General features: G+C 46.3%; 1 protein-coding gene across 14 annotated transcripts in view; it reads right to left on the reverse strand.

Annotated features, from left to right (window-relative positions):
* The window catches only part of PLAGL1 (PLAG1 like zinc finger 1), a 58693-nt gene that overhangs the window by 5404 nt on the left and 31826 nt on the right, over positions 1–21463 (reverse strand). For 2 of the 14 annotated variants that reach the window (XM_045843655.1, XM_045843647.1), the window contains 3 exons: positions 18603–18634; positions 17158–17283; positions 14165–14238 (listed from right to left, as the gene is read on the reverse strand). Coding sequence is in view for 2 of the 14 variants with exons in the window: in XM_045843645.1 (XP_045699601.1) it covers positions 1499–1974; positions 14169–14238; positions 14718–14719 (548 nt within the window). In the remaining 12 variants the exon portion in view is untranslated. The other 12 variants (XR_006786167.1, XR_006786168.1, XR_006786169.1 and 9 more) reach the window with 12 other exon arrangements.

Below are 21463 nucleotides of genomic sequence, written 5' to 3' on the forward strand. Positions count from 1 at the left end.
CCATGTAGAGAACACATTTGAATTTTTAAAAACCTATGCATTTATCATCTCATTTTGAAAATCAACTTATTATAGTACCTTACTTATAACACTAGCATTCTTAAGGTCCAGGAATATAATTTATATCTTTTTTAACTCTTCCAAGTGCCTCACTCCAGATGCAATTCAACATTTAATTAATAACGTGGCCCATGTTTATATCACTCTGATGCCAATCCTCTCCTGCTGAATTTTGCCAATCAGCAAGGTACTAGCTGAGTAATCTGCTAGTTGAAGCTTTAAAGTTCATTTCCTGAAGATTAAAGACAAATGATACATGTCTCTTAGCCAGGTGTCAAAAGTGTACACCCCGTGGGAGGCCTGCGTGTATTGTTCTGAGGAGCCACGTGCAGAGCACACGCACAATGCTCACTATTGATTGGATCCTGTGCAACTGGAATCAATTTTGTGTATATTTCATCTCTTCTGCAATACAGGAGTCCTTTGGAGGTAGAAGCTCTATCTCACATGTCCACTTCCCCTACGGAAGTCCCTAGTAGGCACCTGAGAAGTAATTTAGACTAAACATACTGTATTGTTTTGAAAAAACAGTTGCTAAAACAGAGGTTTTTACCCTTTGCTGTGGCATGGATGCCTCTGAAGCTCTGACTAAGTGAGCATACTCAGCATCTGTGTACCCCCAGATTTCCACTTGAGAGGTGGCTCTTAGACCCGAGTTGAGAAACTGCTCCAAAACTTTACACTTGGAGGTGTTCCCTCCTCTCCATCCTCACTGTCAGGACCTGGACAATCTCTCCATGTATTTCACACCAGGACTGTGACGACAGATTTCCAGTCAGCCTACTTGCCTCTTCTCTGCTTTCCAAATGACCACCACAGCCGTCATTCCAATGTCCTAATCAAATCATGCTCTTCACTAAAACTCATCAGAATAAAACAAATCCTCTACAACAGTGGAGAGGGCCTGACGGGCACTGCTTGCTTCTTCCCTACATTGTAGCCTCACGCTGCCCCTCCTCCAACACTACACTCTGTGCATGTGCGTTCAAGGCCAAGGCTTAGAACTTTCCCAGAACCTCCTTGCTGTCCACTTTCTTCATGCCACAGTTTAAGACAGTACCTTCCTGGGAAACCTTTCTGAGAAGCCTTCCTGAATCTCACCAGGCAGGGGGACTACATTCTCCCCCTGCCAGGTCCGTCAAAGCACTCAGACTGAATTTTAGTTTCAAGGAGTCTGTGCTGGCACAACTCTCTCCCCTGACATGGGCCTTTCCCTTTCTCTGTTCTCAGACCTGGCATACTGTAGGAGCACATATCTGTTGAAAGAATGAACAGATACAGCACAGCAAAACTGTCACATAAAACTCCAGTCACCACTGGAGATACAGCTTTAAAGGCTAAAATGCACCACATTCTACGTCCCTTTCCCTTTTGTCTGAGGGCGAGCAAAGCCATTTGGAGGCATATGTTTTTACATACCTTTTCTAAAGCCTCTCACCTCATTAATTTATATCTGGAAATGAAAGCTTTGCCACATTCTGGCTGCAAGCACTTGTAAGGTCGCTCCCTGGAGTGAGAATAATTGTGGATAGTGAACTTCTCCAGGGTGAGGAACATCTTGCCACATAACTGGCAGGGGTAGGTGGCCATGGGCTTTGCTTCTCGCACCTTCCTTTTCAGAGGCGCTGACCAAACGCTGTGCCATTTAAGCACAGATAGAAGGATGGTGCTGAGCACATGCGCCGAACCCCCACAGCTGAACTCCAGCCCAGGGGAAAGGCAGCGTCCTGGGGCTGGTTCTACCCAGACACGGGCCTCTTGGGGACCACTAGCTCTGCTTCCTGCTGTCCCACATCCTAGTGTATGTGCAGTCTCAAGCTGGGAGGAGAAAGTCTGAGGCACAGATGAGATTCCAGGAGTAGAAAGGTAATCTGCATCACTAGAGCCAGGGCTAGTCCTGGAACACCAGACTGTCTGTGGAGAGAAGAGAAACCGTTTTCTTGCATTAGCTATTTGAAAACAATGCTTTTCCTCCCCCACCAGTTCAGAATCAGCTACCCAGAATCAACGTGTTCCTTTACATGGCTCTAACGCAGCACTGTTCTCCATCCTCCCCGTGTGCGTTAAGAGATCCTTCTGCGCAGAAATCCACCTGTCTGCTTTCCCTGAGTGGCGAGGAGTCAAGCACACAGTGTTTTGATGGTGGATGAAGCACACTTTCTTTTGTGACAGAGACGGCTATTTCCATAGACTCAGTATAATCTACTTCAAACCACGATCTCAGGTCAGTGTGAGGCTCAGTTGACCAATTTAAAATACTGGCGTTCAAGTGTTTTCCTGGTACAGAAACAAAACTCATCCCTGCTTATTCAAACCATCGGCTGGCCATTCCTTTTGACCCACTGTCGGCAGAACACACGCTGCCTATCACACCTGTTTAAACTTCTAGGGGGGTGAGATGAAATAATTTGTGTACACCTAAGTTCATTTGCTTATAAGGGTACCGTGAAGAAGAACTCAGCTCGGTGATGTAAACAAAATGATGTGAATAAAGCTAGTTGAACTCACTGATGTGCCTCTGGAGGGGAAGCAGAGCACTCCCAGGGCAACAAAACCGATGGTGTAAGGGAAGGCTCGGGCTGCACTCCAAATGTGCAGGCACCATCCTCCAGTAGACTGTTTTTACTGATCTCTTCCCCTTTTGTTTGTGGGGGCATTTCCTCATTCCCAGTCCCACCCTGGACAGCCAAGACACTTGTTGGTAGACCACTTCTAGGACGTGGGTGGGCCTGCCGACTCTTCGACCTCCACTGCCTCAGACCCAGATTAATACCACCCTTCCAACCCAAGCAAAGTCGCCAAAAACAAGGCTCTTCTTTTCCTACCAACGGACCACCATCTGAGGAGCTTTAAGAGCCTGAGGCAGCGTCAGGAACAACACAGTACAACTCTGGCTACCAAGGGTCCTGTGCCATTCCAGAGCGCATGATTCTCAGATGGGTTGATGCGAACTTTTCAAGTGCCAGTTAGAGTCCTATACACTTACATTAAACACCGTGGAGCAGTTCTGCACAGAGGCCAGGCCTTTCTGTACTTTGTCAAGTGAGCAGCACACTCATGGCCAGCTGACCGATCACAGCAGGTCTTGAAGGAGTCTGCTTCCTGCATTCGTTTACTGCCAAATCTTTAGAATTACTCGGTATGAAAAGTTCGTCTTCACTGAACTTTTCAGCTACTTTCAGACCAGAAAGCTGGAGTCTAGCTGGATGAAACTGTATTATACTAGGTCAAGCATCTTCAACCATACCAGCCCACAGCACAAGCACACAGGCAAACATAGGCTCCTTGTCTAGTGGGCAGAACTGCAGCAAACTTCCGTGCTGCTCATCAGCCCCCTCGGACACTCAGCCTCTGGTCCGAGTTCACAGGAGCCGGCACCCAGCAGACACCCCTCAGCGCCCGCCCCACCTGCTCGGAACCTTCAGGACTGAAACCTTCAGGACTGACGGGGACGCTCTGGCCCGAAGCTTCGGCGCTGATCCACAGCCAGGGACGCGCCTTCTCAGCCAGCATCTTGGCACCGAACCCTCATTCTGAGGGCAGCTCTCACATACCTTGTTCCTCCAAGACTAAGTGTGATGACTTGAACTGAACCCCTGTCCTGGCTCCGTCCAGATGCCTCTCCTCACCACCTTACTCCCTCAGAGGAACCCAGTTCCTGCCTGAGGCCCCGCTCTGAGGCGTCCCCAACAACCCTGGCCACAGAATAATTCCTTCCAGGAATCGCCCCCGTGTGGCCGAGTTTCTGCTGCCAGGTCTCATGACGTGACCTACTCTTCCAGCCCAAGTCTGGCTAAGACCAGCCCAGCTATAAAAGGCGCGGAGCCGGTCATCACCTTTAAATACACTCATCCCATTCACTCAGAATCGCTCTGTGTTCTTCCCAAGGTGGTCAGGCAAGATTAAAATGGACATACAACATGAAGTACAACATTCATCTTTTCCTTATCGTCCTCATAGCTGAACCCAGAGTGGCACTAATCACTCAGAAGAGTGACTTTCTGTGATGATGAAAATGGCATATGTATGAAGACTATGCAACACTCAAAATGTGACACCGAGAAACTGAAACTCTGAGTTCATGGAAGCTGCCGTGTGTGGCTGACGGCTGACAGTACAGGCAGGCACCTAGTCTCAGTGTCAGGAGAGACGAAGGAAGGCTCCGCTTGCCTCTGGACACACTGTGTGCTGGTCCACCCTCAGGCGTCTCCCTGAAGCCAGGGAGGAATCTGTGTGGACCCCGAACTTCTTCTGGAGTACAGCGGAAAGATGCCCCAGTCCAAACTCCTGCTTACCCACAGTTAGCGGTATGAACGGGCCGCTGGGGACAACCAAGTAAAACAAGACGGATCTGCAAGCACGCCGTAATCTAGGGATACACCGCACTAGCACATGAGATTTATAAACACTGGCATTAAAGGTAGAAACCATCAGCTGACGCACGGTTCTAACTGCTCAGCTATGATACAATGAAAAAAAGACATGTCCCCTCCCTACGTATAACTCATCCCTCACTGCCCAGCCGGCAGTCTGGGTAACACACGTGCTCACACACGCAGGAAGGGCACTTGGGGGTGCAAGGGGAAAACCAGCCTTAATTCTTCTGTTTCTCAAAAGGTATCAGCTTTGACTGACGGCTTACCAGTACATCAAGAATATAAAAGAAAAATGAAACGCAATTTTTTAAAAAAGCGCCTTCCCTTGAGCACTGACGAAGTTTTCCCAGATCCTACCTCCAGCCACTGCCCTAGAGTCAGAAGTCCGCCAGTCGCAGACCATTACCTACGCGGCTCGTGGGCCTTCGAAGACGGGAGGTTCAGACACGGCCGTGTTTTATTTAAATGTGAGGCACATTTCCTCCAACTTTTTATCCCAAAACAGCAACGGAAAGTTAAGTCAGTTAAACATTTTAAGACTAATTTAACTTATTTCATAAATGTCCTTTACCAAGACTTCATCTTTCTGAGTTTGAGATCTTTGTGTTAAATGCACCTACCCCATCGCTAAGTCCAAAGTCGGTCCTCAGAAGTTGAACTGAATTAATTTTAAGATAGTAAACATTCTTTAAATTCTTCAGGAAGTCTTTTTTAATGAAGAATTCAAATGCACAAACAGTTATTCCCTTCATTGTAACTCTGTATTTCATTAATATGGACGTTCAAATATAAATATTTGCATGGTTTTCATGATACAATCACAAACTTCTGCAAAAATAATCTTTCCCAACAGACTATAAATTCACTGCGGCCAAGGATCAAAGCTCAGGCACTTTTTAAAAATAAACCATGAGGATAATACATCTCCCATCACCACGTACTTGACCAGCGCTGGCTGGCTGTTGCTGATTCCAATCTCTGGTTGAAACCTGATGCGCTTTGTGGCCACATCCTTCAAACAGACTCGTGATTAACTTTCTATTATCTGGCAAGCCACCAACAATCCCGACAGAGAACTGACAAAGCCACGGTCCTGATGAGAATCAGTCTGTTCTGTGACTTGACACTCAGATGGCACTCAAGTCTTAAACACGGTAATATTTCCACACCTGTCACCCTAGGAAGATAGTAAGTCTTCCCCCAAAACATTTCGGGACATAATTTTCAATCCCCTTGATTCTAAAAATACCGAGTGAGTGATACAGATCTGCCAGTATGCCAAAGAAGGCTGTGCCATCTGCTTCATTCTGTTCATGCTGATTATTTTAGGGATGAGAGAGGATCAGATTGGAATAAGAACATATATATATGGCAACAGCCAGGAAGGACCGCGTTCCCGGAGGGCTGAGGGTATACGGTGGCGGAGGGAGAGGTCAGAGCACAACTGGAGTTCCAGGGCGTCCCCAGCGCTGCGTAACCCAATCATCTGAGGGGGACAAATGTTTTACAATAACCTCAAAATAAATTATGACTTCTGGCTTCTATTTCCATTGTCCCCAGTGACACAATGCAAGACCCATTTCTGAGAGGACACTGAATTACCATTTTCAGTCTTCCAACTTGGATACTCTAAGTTTTTTTTCTTTTTTTTTCTTTCTTTTTGGCTCCTTTCATCACCATTCCTTGCAGATAAGAAAGTTCTACTCCATACGTTTCTTTCTTTCATACTCCCCAAACTTGGGATTGTTTTTATACAAATGTGTTAAGGCCAATTTAAAAAGGGCCTCTAATAAGCTTCTGTTTCTCCTTACACTCACAAAAACAAAAAACTCTGACTTAGATGAGAAAAGAGACCATTCCTCTTGACGCCATCAATTCAGTCTGACTCTTTACAAAGTCACTGATACTGCTGCCTGATCCATGGGCCGCATATTTAGAGCCTCAATCGCTGCATTTTATCAATTTTTTAAAAAAGTTTCCATAATAATGTTCCCCTTAAACTCAAGCAGTAAACCACTTGTACAAATGTCATTTCAAATATGGGTAGAGATGATAATTTAGCAGATCCTATGGTGTAACACAGGCCTACCTTTTGATTAGAGGGCAGGCTTCCCTCAAAATCATAGGGGTGCATCTGTCAGCATCTTTCAGTAGAGAACCAAACGTGATCATTGAAGTCCACTAGCACCTGGGCTGACACACCCTCTGGTAGAAGGTGCCCAGCTGGCTGCAGACCTCTCTCCCACAGAGGCCCAAAGGCAACCAAGGCCTCAGATGAATCCACCTGCTATTTCTTTAGTGCGGAATTCTCACACACTTCAGTGTTCACGCTCTGCTACTCTTTGTCTCCTCGGCAAACTCCTCCTTTTCCCAGGCACTCCCAGGCAGAGCAAAGAGCTCCTTTCCCATGTGGTAAGGGGGTGAGACTGGGAGACCCCTAAGGAAGTGACAGTAACAGTCCAGGTGAGACCCCAGCAGTTGTGGTGGAGATGAGAGGGGACAACTGGGAACCATGGCTTAACTGGAAAGAGAAAAATGTGTTTGGTGCCTCCACAAAAGGTTTTCTGTGTTCCCTCCTGAAATATTCATTCAACAGCCTGGTAGACACTACCCACACACATGGTTGAAACAACCTGCTATCATTTGTGCTCGCTGGTGGGAATCACTGACTGAGCCTGCCCTTCTGTTTTGCTCTGGGGAGCCTGCCCCACACCTCACAACCTGTGTTCCCCACACAGCCTGCTGAAAGTTTGCTTCCTGCTAACTCTTTTAACTGTGACCATGAAAGATCTCATTTTGTTAACTAATCCAGTGGCTGCACTCTTATTTTCTCAGAAAATAAGGCTTGAAATAAGCAAGGAAACCAAAGGGAATTATTTATCTAATATTCAGAGAGAAAATTACTAAGGAAGTTGTCTCACTGATTACACTACAGCTTTGGGACATCAAATATAGGCACTGAACTTAGAGAACTGAAAAAGCACAGAGAATAGAAAGCTCTATTTACAAACAGTGTGAGTAATATCTGTGAGTTAAAGTTGGCAAATTGAATAAAAGTATGTAGCTCCAGCCTCTCCTGAATCTTTCAAAACAGTATCAGTGAGATTTTTTGAAAACACAGCCTGAGGTAACAGGAGTGGAGGTACCTGCAACACAATTCCAGGCGCTGGAGAGCAGGTAATGGAGCAACACTCTGATTTAGCAGTCCCAAGAAGGCTGGATTCTAAGCAGGCAGTGAAGAGCTATGCAGCAACTGGATTGACCCTGGAGAGCCCATCAAAGCCTCAGAAATCTGGGCACCGGGTACCTCTGGAAGCGGGGGCAGGAGTAGGCATGGACACAGAGGGGCCGACAGTCTGGTGGTGAAGCAGTCCGCCCGCAAACCCGCTCCTAGGGGAGGCCCAAGGTGGGGCACGATGCGGACGCAGGGTGGGTCAGGTGGAGGTTTGCATGCTTCCCCCGTTCGGCTGCCAGGGCTGTGCCCTCCAAGGCAGGGGACCGCAGGGTCTTTTCTGGGGAAGCCGATTAGCCCGAGAGAAAAGAGCTGATGCCCAGGACCAGCAGCAGTCCCCAGGGTCTACCTGCATGACCCTGCGCCACAGCCCTTGTTGACACGCCCTGTCTGAGTACACAAAGCTTAAATCGGCTTTTTCCTGGCTCTACTCTCATAAATCAGTAGGCAGCCGGGGATCACCAGAACTCAGAAGAAAAACTGACACAGAACAAATACAAAAAAGCAACTAGGATAAAGGAGAAAATAAAAAAGACTCTATGGAGAACAAAACTTCAAAAACAACTATCATTAACATCCTAGAGAGAGACAGATTTCTTGGTCCATCATTAAAATCACAGCCCTTGTACTTTCTAGTCTGTAGCCTTCCCTCTGCATTGTACTTGGCTGGCAGAACTCCAATCCTCATTAGCCCATTCAATCCCAGACCAACCCCACTCCCGCCCCTGGCACTCCTCACACCCCCTTTCCCTGCTTTCTTCCCTTTTGTCGTACACTTACTACATTTGACATTCTGTGTTTTATTTCTCAATACCCCCACCACCTCCCAAACAAACACACTGCAATAAAATTCAATCTTTAAACCAACCAGATAGGCAAAAATAGAAAGTTAGGCAAAACCAACTAAGGGAAAGAGGCCGTTCCTAAGACTGGAGTCATGGACAGAACGTGTGTCTTCAAAGATGCTCTTCCTTAGGAATTTACAGATAGGGTTCAATTAAATTGCTCTATAAAGATATATGCATAAAAAAGGTAAAAATAATTATTAACTCTTAGGATGGGTAAGGAATATGGTTAGTTGTGTAACAGGTGACCACCTCTTGCTTGAGACACAGAGGTTTCAAGGAGAAGCCAAAGTTAAAGCTGAGCCTGCAAGTTCATCTGGCGTCTACGGGAGAAGTGGTTTATTTCAGGCCAAAGGAGTGCACCAACACAGGGCACTTGACCATCTGTAGTTCGGTAGACCTGAAACAGGACTCAAATATGGGGGCACTGTGGGCAGGCAGGCTGGGGGGAGAGGCAAACACCAGTCACGAAGGGTCCGTGACGAGTGGCTCCATCCCACTGGGAGAAGGCGGGCTTTTCTGCTGTAATCATTTAGGAGATGACTAACCTATGCAATCGAGGCTAGCCACCAATTCGGAGTTTACGTGGAGGTGGAACGAGGCAGGTGGCGGGAGAAGAGGCAGAACGGGGCAGAGAACGCCAACAGCACACTGTGTCAAGGGAATGAGAAGCAACGGGAAAGGCGTGAGCACGGACATCGATGCCTCAGAGAACCACAGAAGACTGAGAGGAGCCAAAGCACAAGGGCAAGCACAACCCCAGTCTGAGGACCGGGGAGCCAGGCAGCAGGAACCCATTATAAGCAACAGACTTGTCCGATTATACTTCTGATCGATAATTACGGCGGGGATGTGTAAGACATGCTGGAGAGAGGTGGGACCAGGGGTGGTGAGACCATTTCGGCTTCTGCCCTTTTTCAGGAGAGATAACAGTTGCCTGAAAAGGAAGAGCGGGCAGGCTGAAATGACAGTTAACAAGAGTAGTTAGATTAGAACTTAGGCTAGGTTAGGGAAAAGAGGTGGCAGGGGTGGCAGACAGGGAAAGGAAGGACGAGTCCCCAAAGACAAATGGAGCAAAGTTCCGCCCGGAACTTACTGGGGTTCCGAGTTCTGTCTGGGATATGCCGAGTTTAACGGTGCTAAAGGGTGTTCAGCAAGGGAACCCATGGCGTGAAAGAGGGGCTGAGGCGCTCTTCACGCCGAACAGAGCAGAGATGCTTAGGCTCTTTGGCTTCAGGGAAGTAGATGCCATTGTGACTCTTGCTTCTGTAAGTGACTTTATAAATTACTGAGCTCTACATGGGTGGCCTCCAATCCTGTTGGGAAGCTCATACGATCAACCCAGACTGGTGTGGTAAAGTGGCTTGTCCCAGGAAGGTGGGGGGAGGAATTTGGTTTTTTCATGGCAGGCGGCAGTTGGCAGGCTGCAGCTAGTAGGAGCTTCCCTTGGGATATCTATTCTGTACTGTGGAACAGGGCGGCAGCAGGCTTGCGGGGACATGCCATTCTCAGGGGCACCAAGGACAGAAGAAGTCTTCTGTCTCTAAATTCCCCCAGTTCCTCTTGGGGAAGACAGTGTAGTGACAAGTCCATGGTGATAAAAATAAGCAAAATGAGAATTAAGTTTGCACTAAAAAAAAGTGGTAAGATGCCACAAAATAATTCTAACTGGTGATTGTATAAAACAAGACCCTAATAGCTCAAAATCCCTGCTCGATCACCCACTCGATTAAAAGAAGGTAGGCTCTTTACAGGCGGGAGCCTGTCTTTGCTATAATATATTCAGTGAACTGAAGATAAGACCTAACCTTTTTAATAGTTGAGGCTGGCCACTCCAGTCTACAAAGAGGAGAGGGGAGGAAGGTGGGGGAGAAGAGGGAGAAGCAGGTAGAGGATGCCCACAGAGCTATCTCAGCTGGGATTGGGGGATGGTGGGTGGGGAAGCACGAGGAAGCAATGGAAAAGACAGAGGCCCAGGAATGCGAGCCTCACAGAGTCACAGAAGACTGAGAGAAGCTACACTCCCAAAGGGAAAGGATGCCTGAGCCAGGATCTGTCCCCACGAGGGTGCTTTCTCTTAAAGAGCACCCAGGTCCCTTCCCTTGCCTGCATTTAGCGGGAGCAGGGGCTCTGCACCGCTGGGCAGTCCCCAGACAGGGCCAAAGCACTACAGGGTGGGTCGGTCCACATGAATCCCCACCCGGCAGAAAGGAGGGCAGGATGCATCTTCACAGGTTCTTAAATCTTCCGCCGGCCTCCTCTCCCTATCACATGCACTGTATTTTTAAATATAAACATTTAGGAAGAAATATCAAGTGTCTACAAACAAGCAAAAGAGGTATGTGCACCCAGAGAGGCATGTGTGAGGTCCAGGATTGGTTCTGCTGCGGAAATGGAGCGGACCTTGCTGTAAGGAGACTATTAATGAACTCTAGGTAGCACAGTGGGGGTGAGGGGCAGAGAGCCGTCCTGAAATCCAGACAAGAGCCTTTGGTATTAAGAGAAGATTTTCTAGTCATTAAAGTCAGTGATGGGGACTATTCCTTTGTGACAGCTGAAAATAGATCCCCCTCCTCCCTCCCAACAAATCCTTTAGGCCCTTTTTAGGGTAGGCTTCTATAGCTGACAGCCCTGATCTCTTTTCCTGGGACTTTAAGAGTAGGGCACGGAGGAACCAAAACTACCTAATTAGCGGCAGGGCCCATTGTCCTAATACGGTTACCATTCCAGGGAAAAGAAAAGCCTGGGTCCTTCCCAGGAAGTGTGTGAGGGTAAAGGCTCAACTGAGAAAAGAAACAAGAAAAGCAGACTAGTCACACTGGGGACAGGAAGCCAGATTCATGAGTCAAACATCTCTCGACGGAAACTTAAAAATTATGAAAGATCTGGAAGGGATGCTCAAGACTTGGGTGGACTGTGCAATTCTAAAACAACATCTCTAAATAAACAGAAAAAGGTTTAAAGTACAGATAACAATGCGGTCAACAAAGTATCTCTGGGTGGGGGGGGCGTGGAGTAAGAGATAACTTTTCTTTATTTTTCCTTTTTGAATATCTGTACTTTCTAAGTTTTGATGATGAGTCCCTGGGCTGAGTCTAGGAGTGTGCCAGGTGGACCACAGGAAGGCAGTGTATTTTCTGCAGACGGAAGAACACGGGAAAGCTCAGAGGCAGGAAGCAGCAGAGGGCAGCAGGGACAGGGGTTCCTGGTTGGAGTGCAGGTGCGAGTACAGGGGGCCTGGGGTGGGGGCCGCGCCCTGAGCACAAAGGGTCCCACACACCAGGAGAGGATCTGGGGCTATCCTATGGGGAACTGGGAGGCAGTGAAAGTGAGGACATTTCATCAACAGATTGCTGTACACAAGAAAGCAGTTCCAAGTAATCACTTATCCCTCGTCCCCCATGGATAGCTTCATTACCCCAGGGCACGGCCGACTTAAAAGTACTGCTCTGAAACACTAAATGGTCTTTTTGACACAAGATGAGCCTGAGACCAAATCTGATTACCCAAATGGACACAAATGTAATTGGCAGTTTTAAAGGACAACTCAGCACTATTGTTTTTCAAGCATTTGCAATGGATGAGCATCCAGAACTCACTTTACTAGAGACTGTGTCCAGTTAAGAAAGGAAAGTGGAATTGCTGCCCGGGTCCCAGGCCCAGTCCCCTCCTGCAGAAGCGCAGCTCAGAGACCGTGTGCCTTATTTATGAGACACTGTACTACAGGACGCTTCCGTGCAAATTTTCTCTCTGCCTTCCCATGTCACCTCCGCAAGTTTAAATGATACAAAGCAAATCGCTCATCCAGAAATACTTAATTTGAAATATACAAAGATTTATACTCAGGATATAAATATAAATATTTATCATTTAGGATGACCCCAGGGTTTCATTTTTTTTCTTTTGAAGATGATAAACATTTCATCAGGTTTCCATCTCAAAAGGAAGTGACATGAGAGAGACAAGGCAACTTTTTCAAGCCCCTGCACTGGCTTCTCTGAAAGGGAGAAAGGAATGTCAAGGAAATGGGGGAGAAAGCTTAAAAGGAGTGGAACATTAGCAAGCAGGGCCGCCTCTCCTTTTCACCTTAAGTCTTTTCTCTCCCCCATTCACAGCTTTGGGTCCTTTGTTTGTTTAACAAACCATTGCAATTATACCCAGTTCAATGGGGAGGAATGCACACTCTCTAAGTAGCTGTCCTCACAATCCACATGTGTGGTCCATACCACAGCCCATCCGCAGGCGGCTTCAATGTGCTGGTCTGTGCTCCAGTCGCCCCAGAGGCCGGGCACCTTGCTTACAATAAGCCCCAATTTCCCGCTGCCGCATGCTTGCTGCTCCTTCCCAGTAGCCTATAGCGATGTCTCAAGCTGAGCTCCTTTCCTGCTCACCTAGCGACTGTACTGGCCCTCCTGCCTGGGCTTGTCCCACTCTGTTCCTGTGTCTACTGCCTAGTGTGCTAGCCACCCCCTGTCTTCAGCCCAGGGACTCACCACCAACTACTGGGCAGACGCAGTTCAGGATCTTACTAGTTATCATGCCCAGGCTTCTAATGCCACTCACGTGGTAAACGGAAGATACAATGGCAAGACCACCCCTGCTTCACCTAATCAGAACTGCTAGTGCCTTTCTCGGTTGCTAGCAGATATACGAGCAGATTGGGATGAACTTCAATCTCTTAGCTGATAAATCCAAATATAATTTAGTAAGAACATTATATTTGAAAGAGATTCAAAGTAGTATTTAGTAAAACAATAATATATTTCCTTTAACTCATAAAAGCCCTCTCATACTATTTTGTCTCCTAATTTCCATCTGCCAGCCCTTTGAGAGAGGCAGACAAGCATTTTCACTTCTCTCTGACAGATGAGGAAACTGAGGTCCAGAAACTTACGTTCTCTACTCACAGGCACTGAGGAATATGATACTGAGAATAATGAACTGTACTAAGCAAAGCATCTGGTGCATGGTGAGTGGCCCCAAAGTGTTCACTTCCATTATCATCATTACTGATGACCACGATAGTGACCGGAGGCCAAACCCAGGTGTTCCGAGCTAAGCTGCGCTCTCTCCACTTGCACCTGGCCACCCCCAGGCTGAGGTGCCCGCATGGACAGCGGACTTCAGCAGTAGCTTCCACTATGGTGTTTCCAAATAAAGCTTCAGAGTCTGTAGCTGGATTCCCTAGTGCTATCGGTATGTGACCAGAATCTTCTTCAGGCTTATCAGTCAACATCTTCCACAAAGGGGAGGGTAACCTTTACACGTCCTCTTATGTACACAAGTTAGGAGTGGAGTCAAGGCAGCATTAAAGCTTCTGCACTGACAGGGCTGTGAGCAGAAAATTCCATAGATCTGCAGATACTATGGGGGCCGTGGAGGGGGAACAGCAGAGGATATGAAAAGTTGCTAATCGCATCCTCTGAGTCCCTGAAAAATGCAAGGTGTAGGAATGCTTTTTTAAAAAAGAAAAGATTAAAAATTCTATTGTAAGCTATTTTTGCAGTGTGAGGGGGAAATGTACTTTTATTCTCTCCTAGAACCTTTTTGAAGTACTTTGAACCTCCTGCACATCCTTGACTTATTCTATTGTGTGTCCAAACAGTTATTGTGCCAGAAACAATTTCAAACAGCGACCACCGCTTGCATACCTACTGGGTGACGGGAAACGTCAGTGTTCAGGTGGTCACGGGGTCCTCGCAGGTGTCTGGTTGAGGATTCAAACCTGTAAGAAGAGATCTTGCACGTCTTCAGTGAGTGAAGCTAGAAAAACATCCCCCCCCCCACCCCCCATGCTGCAACTGGAGCTTCACCTCAAGAGCCTACACTCAACTGATATCGTGCAGAGAGATTTTCTACTACTCTTCCATGCATTTCACTAAGCGGGAGATCAGTTTTAAACTTCAAAACCCTGTAGTATAATACCTCAATAGGCCTACCACCCTTAATTTTAAAATATCTCAGAAATACCAAATGGTAAGAGTCTTAAAACATGTGGATCATCTGCTATACTTAAAAGGTGTCATAAAGTTCGTAATGTTGTAACTTAGAAGATTTTCAGTATTTCTTATAATCTTGCCCAAGACGACCTTTAAGTATTTCTATTATATCCTTTGTCCTACTTGCAACTAGATTAGAAAAACCCTGAAATTTTCCCCTGCTTTCTGCAAGTAGAAAGAAAAAAAAACCCATGCAATTGCTTACATAAAATATTCAAAATAGCAGTCAGAGGAAACAGTATTTTTAAAAAATCAACAGTATTAGAATACCATAAAACAGGTATGCAAATCCAGGCAATAACAAACCTGAAACAAATTATGAATTGAAAACGTCAGTAAAACTAGTAGGCATTCATATTCAACAACAGCTTTGTATAAATGTACAGATTTAGCAAATGTGCAGGGTGGAAAGGCTGAAGGCTCCCAGTTGAACAGACCATCCAGTGGTTTACTAAACCTGGCCAGGCGTTAGAATGCCAGGGCAATCTCTGGCACAGGCTGACGTGGCATCGCTGGGGACCTGAGGTTTATGTTTTTACCAAGGCTCTGGGGCCAAGTCTGCAGCCGGCTTTGCACTACAGATCCCTGGGGAGCATTCAGAAACCAGCATCTCTGTTCACCAATTAATTTTAAAGCTTGGCTTCTTCCAACTAAGACTATTCCAACCAGTTGATCCTTTTAGGTGAAAAGCTTTTCAAGGTTTTCTTAGCCAGTACAAAGATAAATATATTAAGAAATAAAGCCAATTATAGCTCACCTAAGTAATTTTTTCACTTGGTTGCCTCTTTTCTTAATTTGATCAAAAAAAGCTATATCTGTTTATTTTGGATAAGAACATCATTTTAAGTTAAAAATGGAAAAATCAGGGCCATTTTAGACAACTAAATCTTTAAAATAACCTGTCTTGAATTCAGGAAAAAACTGGAGGTGAGTAGGTTCTTTGTCTGAATCATCCAGAGAATTTGTTTTAAATGTATTCCTCACTTTGCATGTATAAACACTTCACAAATCATCTTCATGGTCCATCTCTCTTCTCGAAATACTCCACATTTATCATGGTCTCCAAAGGCCTGGATTAATTCCTTTTTAAAGGCTTTGGAAAACATTAAAGCAAGAGAGTGAAATTCTCCTGGATGATTCTTCCTTTGCTCCCTACCCATCTCACCAACAGACAATGCCAACGTAGGAACTCAGAGGCGGAGGCTCTCTTCTGCCCCACTAGAAAGCATGCACATGACACGCGGTACGCAAACCAGGCAGTGGAGTAGCTTAGCTCCATTGTCAAAATATTCAAATTATCACTAAAAGAAAGAGATTCCTTTCTGAATTCAACAATACTCCTTGGCCTCCGAGGGCTCACACAGGAGCTTATTCTTAAGCTGTTCAATGTAAGCAGCACTAGTGAAAGAGGAGAACCCTGGCCGGGAGGAGATCAAGTCCCTGGCCTTTCCCACCTGCCATCTCTGCACCGGTCTAATGCTTAAATAGTTAACAATGCCACAGAGAACCTGAAAGCACGCACGGCCCTGGGGGATAATCCTGTGCAGTAGAGGACAATTTAATACGGCAGAGGAGAGACAGTTCAGAAAAAGAACACATCTAAGTTTGACAGGATGCTACTTGCAGACTGCATTTCAGGTCTGAACTTAGATTTCAAAACCACAGGAAAGGTTTTAATATGTCAATTACATAAAAAAAAAGTACATGGCCAAAAATGGTCCTATAACATCCAACATTCCTAAATACAGATGTTTCTGAGCTCCAGAGCAGTGAGAGAAAAATCACATTTTTCTAGGAGCGGGGAGTGGCACATGGCAGACAGATCAATTCCAGTCCATTGTTACACATAAATGGGAAAATATTTGGGGGTAAATGATATGTGTCTTCGCTGATGACACAAACTAAAGTTTCATGAGTCTAGAGCGTATGATTTCTACAATGCAGTTTTGGTCATCACAATATGCTCTTCTAGGCACTTGCTTCTGAGAGCAGCATTTAAGAACATGTCTTTTTTTCTATTAATGAACTGGTTTAGCCACCTGCTGAGCATTCAATGAAACCAAATTGAACAAAGGGATTTCCCTCCAGTTTCAGCTCATTCACTTCTAGCTACCCTTGATTTTGCTACGTATATTCTTCAGACTGACTTTGTTTCTAATGGTCTGAGTGGGAAGCAACTGGGCAGCCCCAAACACTGGGAATTCTGCCTTAGTTTTCAGTGAAAGACTCCTCTAGGCTGAAGATGTACAAGGTTTGTTTTTGAAAAGCCTCTCAACTAAGGTTTTTAATTTTATTTCCCGAAGTCCGTAATTCCAAATGGAAAGGAGCCCATCCAATATGGCAGATCATGGACAACTAAACCTTATCTCACGGAGGTGGACCACAGTGAACAATCAGATTATACCTCTGCAGTGAAGACCCTAAGGGGGACATTCATACTCGTACAACACAGAGGAGCACGTTGCAAAGGGTCACTGGAAATTTGAATGATTTGTGGGCCTGGCGCCTGGCTCTTTACCTTTTCTCACAATCCCTGGGGGACTTTGTTCATAACTCAGTGTCAACTATTCCTTGGGATCACAGGTCTCCCAAATATTTACCTTTAACCCTAAACGTTAAAATTCCAGACAAATCCACCTACCTACCTCTTGCCTTGGTGTCTCGCAGTGCCTTGTGAAGGTCCCTGTTCTAAAGCAGGGGCTCCACACAGCTCAGCTCAGTCCAGACTCCGGGCTCCTCTTCCAGAATTAGAGTTTAGCCACTGGCACCAGCTATGTAATAACAGCTGACATTTACTGGATGCTCACAAAGTGATGACTATCGTTTTAATCACTTTATACTCAATGCCCTCAACACCGTGTGAATAGGAGGTATTAAGCTCATTTTACTTGGGGGGAAACTGAGGCTCAGAAGTTACACTAATCTGCCCATGCTCACACCAGCTGAGCCGGATGTTACATCCAGGGTGTGTGATTTGTGAGTCCACATTAGTAACAGATCAGTCTCTTCACCGCGTGTCACTTCCTAACCTCTCCAAAGTCAGAACGTCTGGGGTCATGCTAGATTTTTCTCTCTGACTAAGCTAAGCTGCAAGATCTGCAAGCTTATAGTATCTCAAATCTCTTTCCTTCTCCTAATGTCTACAGTTACCATGGTCTGGGGGATGTTTTATCTTCATGCCAGCCTCCAAACCAGTATGGAAGGACAACTCTGGAGCTTTCCTTCGGCCTTCCAACAGTTTTCCTTTCTAGCCCACTTAAAATAGGTCGCAGGGTGATGGGAGAAGCAGTCTGTCTTTCACATCTAAACCCAGTGAGGAGATTCTGCCCAACTTCTAGGGTGGGAGAAGGAGAGAGTGGGGAAGGGAGTGAGAAAAAGACACTTTCCCCTCCGCCCTGCCCCTGGTGTGGAAAGGAGAAGGAGACCTGTCAGCCCCCAAACGGGTCTCTTGCACAGTGCTGGTTCCCGGGGCAGCACAGAGGCCTCAGGAGGGCATGCATGGGGTGCATTCCGGGAGGCCAGACCTGAGCAAGGGATTCCCAGCTTCCATTGGTGGCCCTGAGGCGTCAAGAGACCACGGCTGTGAAAATGCCAAGGGCCAGAGGCAAGTCCCTCATATACCAGGTATCGTGGAAATCTCTGGGTTTTAGGACATAACCCATGAGGGAGGGGAAGACACCTAAAAATGACTGCAATGAAATTTCCCTCAAGGGTGGCCAAATGGGGCTAGAGTGTGAATTAAGGTAGTTGTGGGGACTAAAAAAAGAGGATACTTCCTGCATACTTCAAGTTGTGGAGATGCAGACTGGCTGGTGCCTTAAACAGGTGCTAAGGCTCTTAGGCTAGTACACACCTGTGCTGTAGACTAGCTGCAGTCGCCATGGCTGGAGCCAGACTGCGTTTCAAAGAAGCACCCCCACCCCACTCCGCCACCAACCCCGCTGCGGGGAGGAGTGTGGAGTCTGCAGAGACGCTGGTGCTCGGCCTCTGCTTTAGGGCCCTGGAGGGTGTGGGGTGAGTGGGGGGGGGGGGGGGGGAGTGGTGCAGCTAGAGAAGGAAGGGAAGGAGCAGATGTTAAATGTTTACTCACAAGATTAACTCCTCTGACTCCTATGCAAATACCTAGAAAGGGAGAGGCAAAGAAAGTTATCTTAAACTCTGAATTGCTCAAAAACCAAAGGGGAAAAGGGGGTGGGGGCGTCAGACAGAGGAAGTCAAATAGGAAGAGGAAAGCGAGGCCAGTGCTGCTAGTGCGGAGTCACAGGACAGCCCTGCTTCCCGAGCTTAGATGTGCCTGCCACAGCGACATGCTGGGGTGGGCAGTGGGGCTGTGGATTTTTCCAGAAGATGGAAATGCTAGTGAGGAGGTCTGGGGGAGAGGTTATAAACCCCTCATGTGACAAATGTGGTGACTCGCAGATGTTGCAGTAATGGCAGGTACTCGTGGCACCTCACAAAACGTCTGAGGGGCCCAGACTTGGAGGCCAGTCATGTCCTCTGAGCAAACCCCACTCCAGCTCTGCAGCTGAGTGTCTGAGGCTTCTGGATGGGGACTAGCAGGGCCCTCCTGAAAACTGGAGAGCATGCAAGATCTGGCAGCCATGATTCAGAACTCAGGACTTTGGAATAGAGAGCTGGGGCAGGAAGGACTTCAGATGCCCAAGAATCAGCGACCGGGGAGCCTCAGTCTCCAGTGGCACAGGCCCCTGCTCAGTCTGCCCTGGCACGTGGGTACACAGCCAGAGGGAAGGCAGGCCTGGGAGAACAGGGCCTGCCCAGGGACCAAGGGCCTGTGGTAGAGGCAATGTGTGCCAGGACGTGCCCTCTCAGCTTTGGGTATTTTTCGGCAGGCAAGCAGAGGTTTGGAAAACCAGAGCAACCACAACTCGGGGCCACTCTGGTCTCACTAGGGTCTGGCCTCTGCTGACACTCGCTTCCCTCCTCACACCAGACAGAGGGGCTCAGAGGGGAAGATGGAGAAGGAGGCAGTTAATGAACACTCACATGGCCCGTCTCCAATTCCTACCACCTAACATGTGCAACCATGTACGGGACACTACTCTCCAATCTGTGGCACCCCTAAGCTTGGTGGGGTGGGGGACGGTAAGAAGGTAGTAAGCTGGAGAATGGAGGACCAGCCCACTCTATCAGCCAAAACTCAATTTTCATGTAGCTTCCTTTAAACCTACTACCAGCCTAGTGAGTAAAGAGCTTGGAGTCCAGTTAGATCAATGAAAAGGGGCATCTCTACACACTGAAGACTAAGATCCAGACTAGCTCCTCAGTCTGTTTGGACTGGCTCTCCCTCATCTTACACAACCTACTGTCACAGTGATTCTCCTAACACGCAAATGTGCTCCTGTTTGCGTGTCAGAAGAATCCAAATACGGCTGTTTGAAATTCTTCAATGGTCCCATTAGTTTCTGTCAAATTAACCAAGAGTCCCGCATACTCAGAATCCCACATACTCGGAATCGCTGAAAGGTTTTACATGGGAGAGCAGTATGTTCAGGCTTGTGTTATAGAAAGAGCCCTTAGATAGGAGAGGCATAGATTATGTTCCTAGATTTATCCATTTTATACCTTAAAATCAGTGAAATGGTAATTTCCTTGGGGGGGGCAGACACAAAAAGCAAAAGAAGGAGAAAAAAGTGCACAAAAAATAAATGCAATAACTGAACACTGAAGTTTATCAAATTAACTGTCTGCAGAGAGTTTTAAAGCTTCCCTCATTCAGAAAGAACAACACTCTTACGCCCTTTGAGTTGAATATACAAGGCAAATGAGAAATATTACAGGGAAAGAACATAAAACGATGATCTTCTTAATGTGATTCTAAGTTACATGTTGTTGTGTGTGTGTGTCTGTTTTATGGATCACTCTTCATTCTATGCTCAAACAAAAGGGAAAACTTTATCTTGGGAAATGACACATCATGGATCGATTAAATTATTCCCCAATGAAAGTGCATTTTGCTATAGTGTAAACATGCATAACTCCTACCGTTATTCTAAACACATTGAGAAACGTGCTTCATTTACTGCCTTTTAATAATAACATTTAACACTGTCTTATATTATGACCCCTAACTCTTCTACCCCTGCAACTGCCTTCATTTCAACTTGTTTGTTCAGGGAGTCAGGAAGTAAAGAAATTTTCATGATATTTCTTAGTAACTTTTCTTACCTAGAAGTGGTAAGATAATACATTTTATTTTCCATTATGTGAGAAGCATACTCTACTCCAGAGTAGGTTGTGTTCCTACCCTTAGTTTTGAACTGCTAACCAAATGATAGTGTTCCATTAGGCATACCTTGGAGATACGGAGGGTCAGATTCTAGACCACAACAGAGCAGGTATTGCAATAAAGAGAGTTGTAATCTTTGTGCTGGTGGAGGGTCTTGCTTTCGATTTGGAAAGAACCATAACACCCGTGAAGCACCACAAAACAAGGTGTGCCTGCCTGTGCCACCTCAGAAGGTGGGGTGGCACGGGAGGGAGAGCACTGGCTTAGGAGTTGGGTGGCTCTAGGTGTGAAGACTGGCTCCGCTGCTCGCCAGCTATGCAACCTCAGGCAAGTGTCCTAACTCTTGTTCCTGGGGACATCTCTCTACCTCGCAGAGCTGTTAAAAGATTATACATTACATATGTACAAACAGAAGCACAATGACTGGTACAGAGTCTAAAGTATATGTACAAAGTAGATGTGGTCTGTTAATAAGTATCAAGAACGATTTTACAAACTGGGTTAAGTTCACAATTAGAAAACACTAAATACGCTGTTTCAGAATATAACAGCAGAAAGAGTATAAATTTTGATTCACTTCAATAATCTTTCATTTGGATCATCATAATACAATCCCACTTCCTAACATGTCCTTGTAAAAGAAATTTCTAATTTCCTGCATGCTTCAAGTTTTACATGTCATATATTTGAAAGATTTATAAATT

Source organism: Phyllostomus hastatus, unplaced genomic scaffold (assembly GCF_019186645.2).
Source record: "Phyllostomus hastatus isolate PE091 unplaced genomic scaffold, TTU_PhHast_1.1 phas_contig_40, whole genome shotgun sequence".
In the NCBI taxonomy this organism is placed as follows: domain Eukaryota; kingdom Metazoa; phylum Chordata; class Mammalia; order Chiroptera; family Phyllostomidae; genus Phyllostomus; species Phyllostomus hastatus.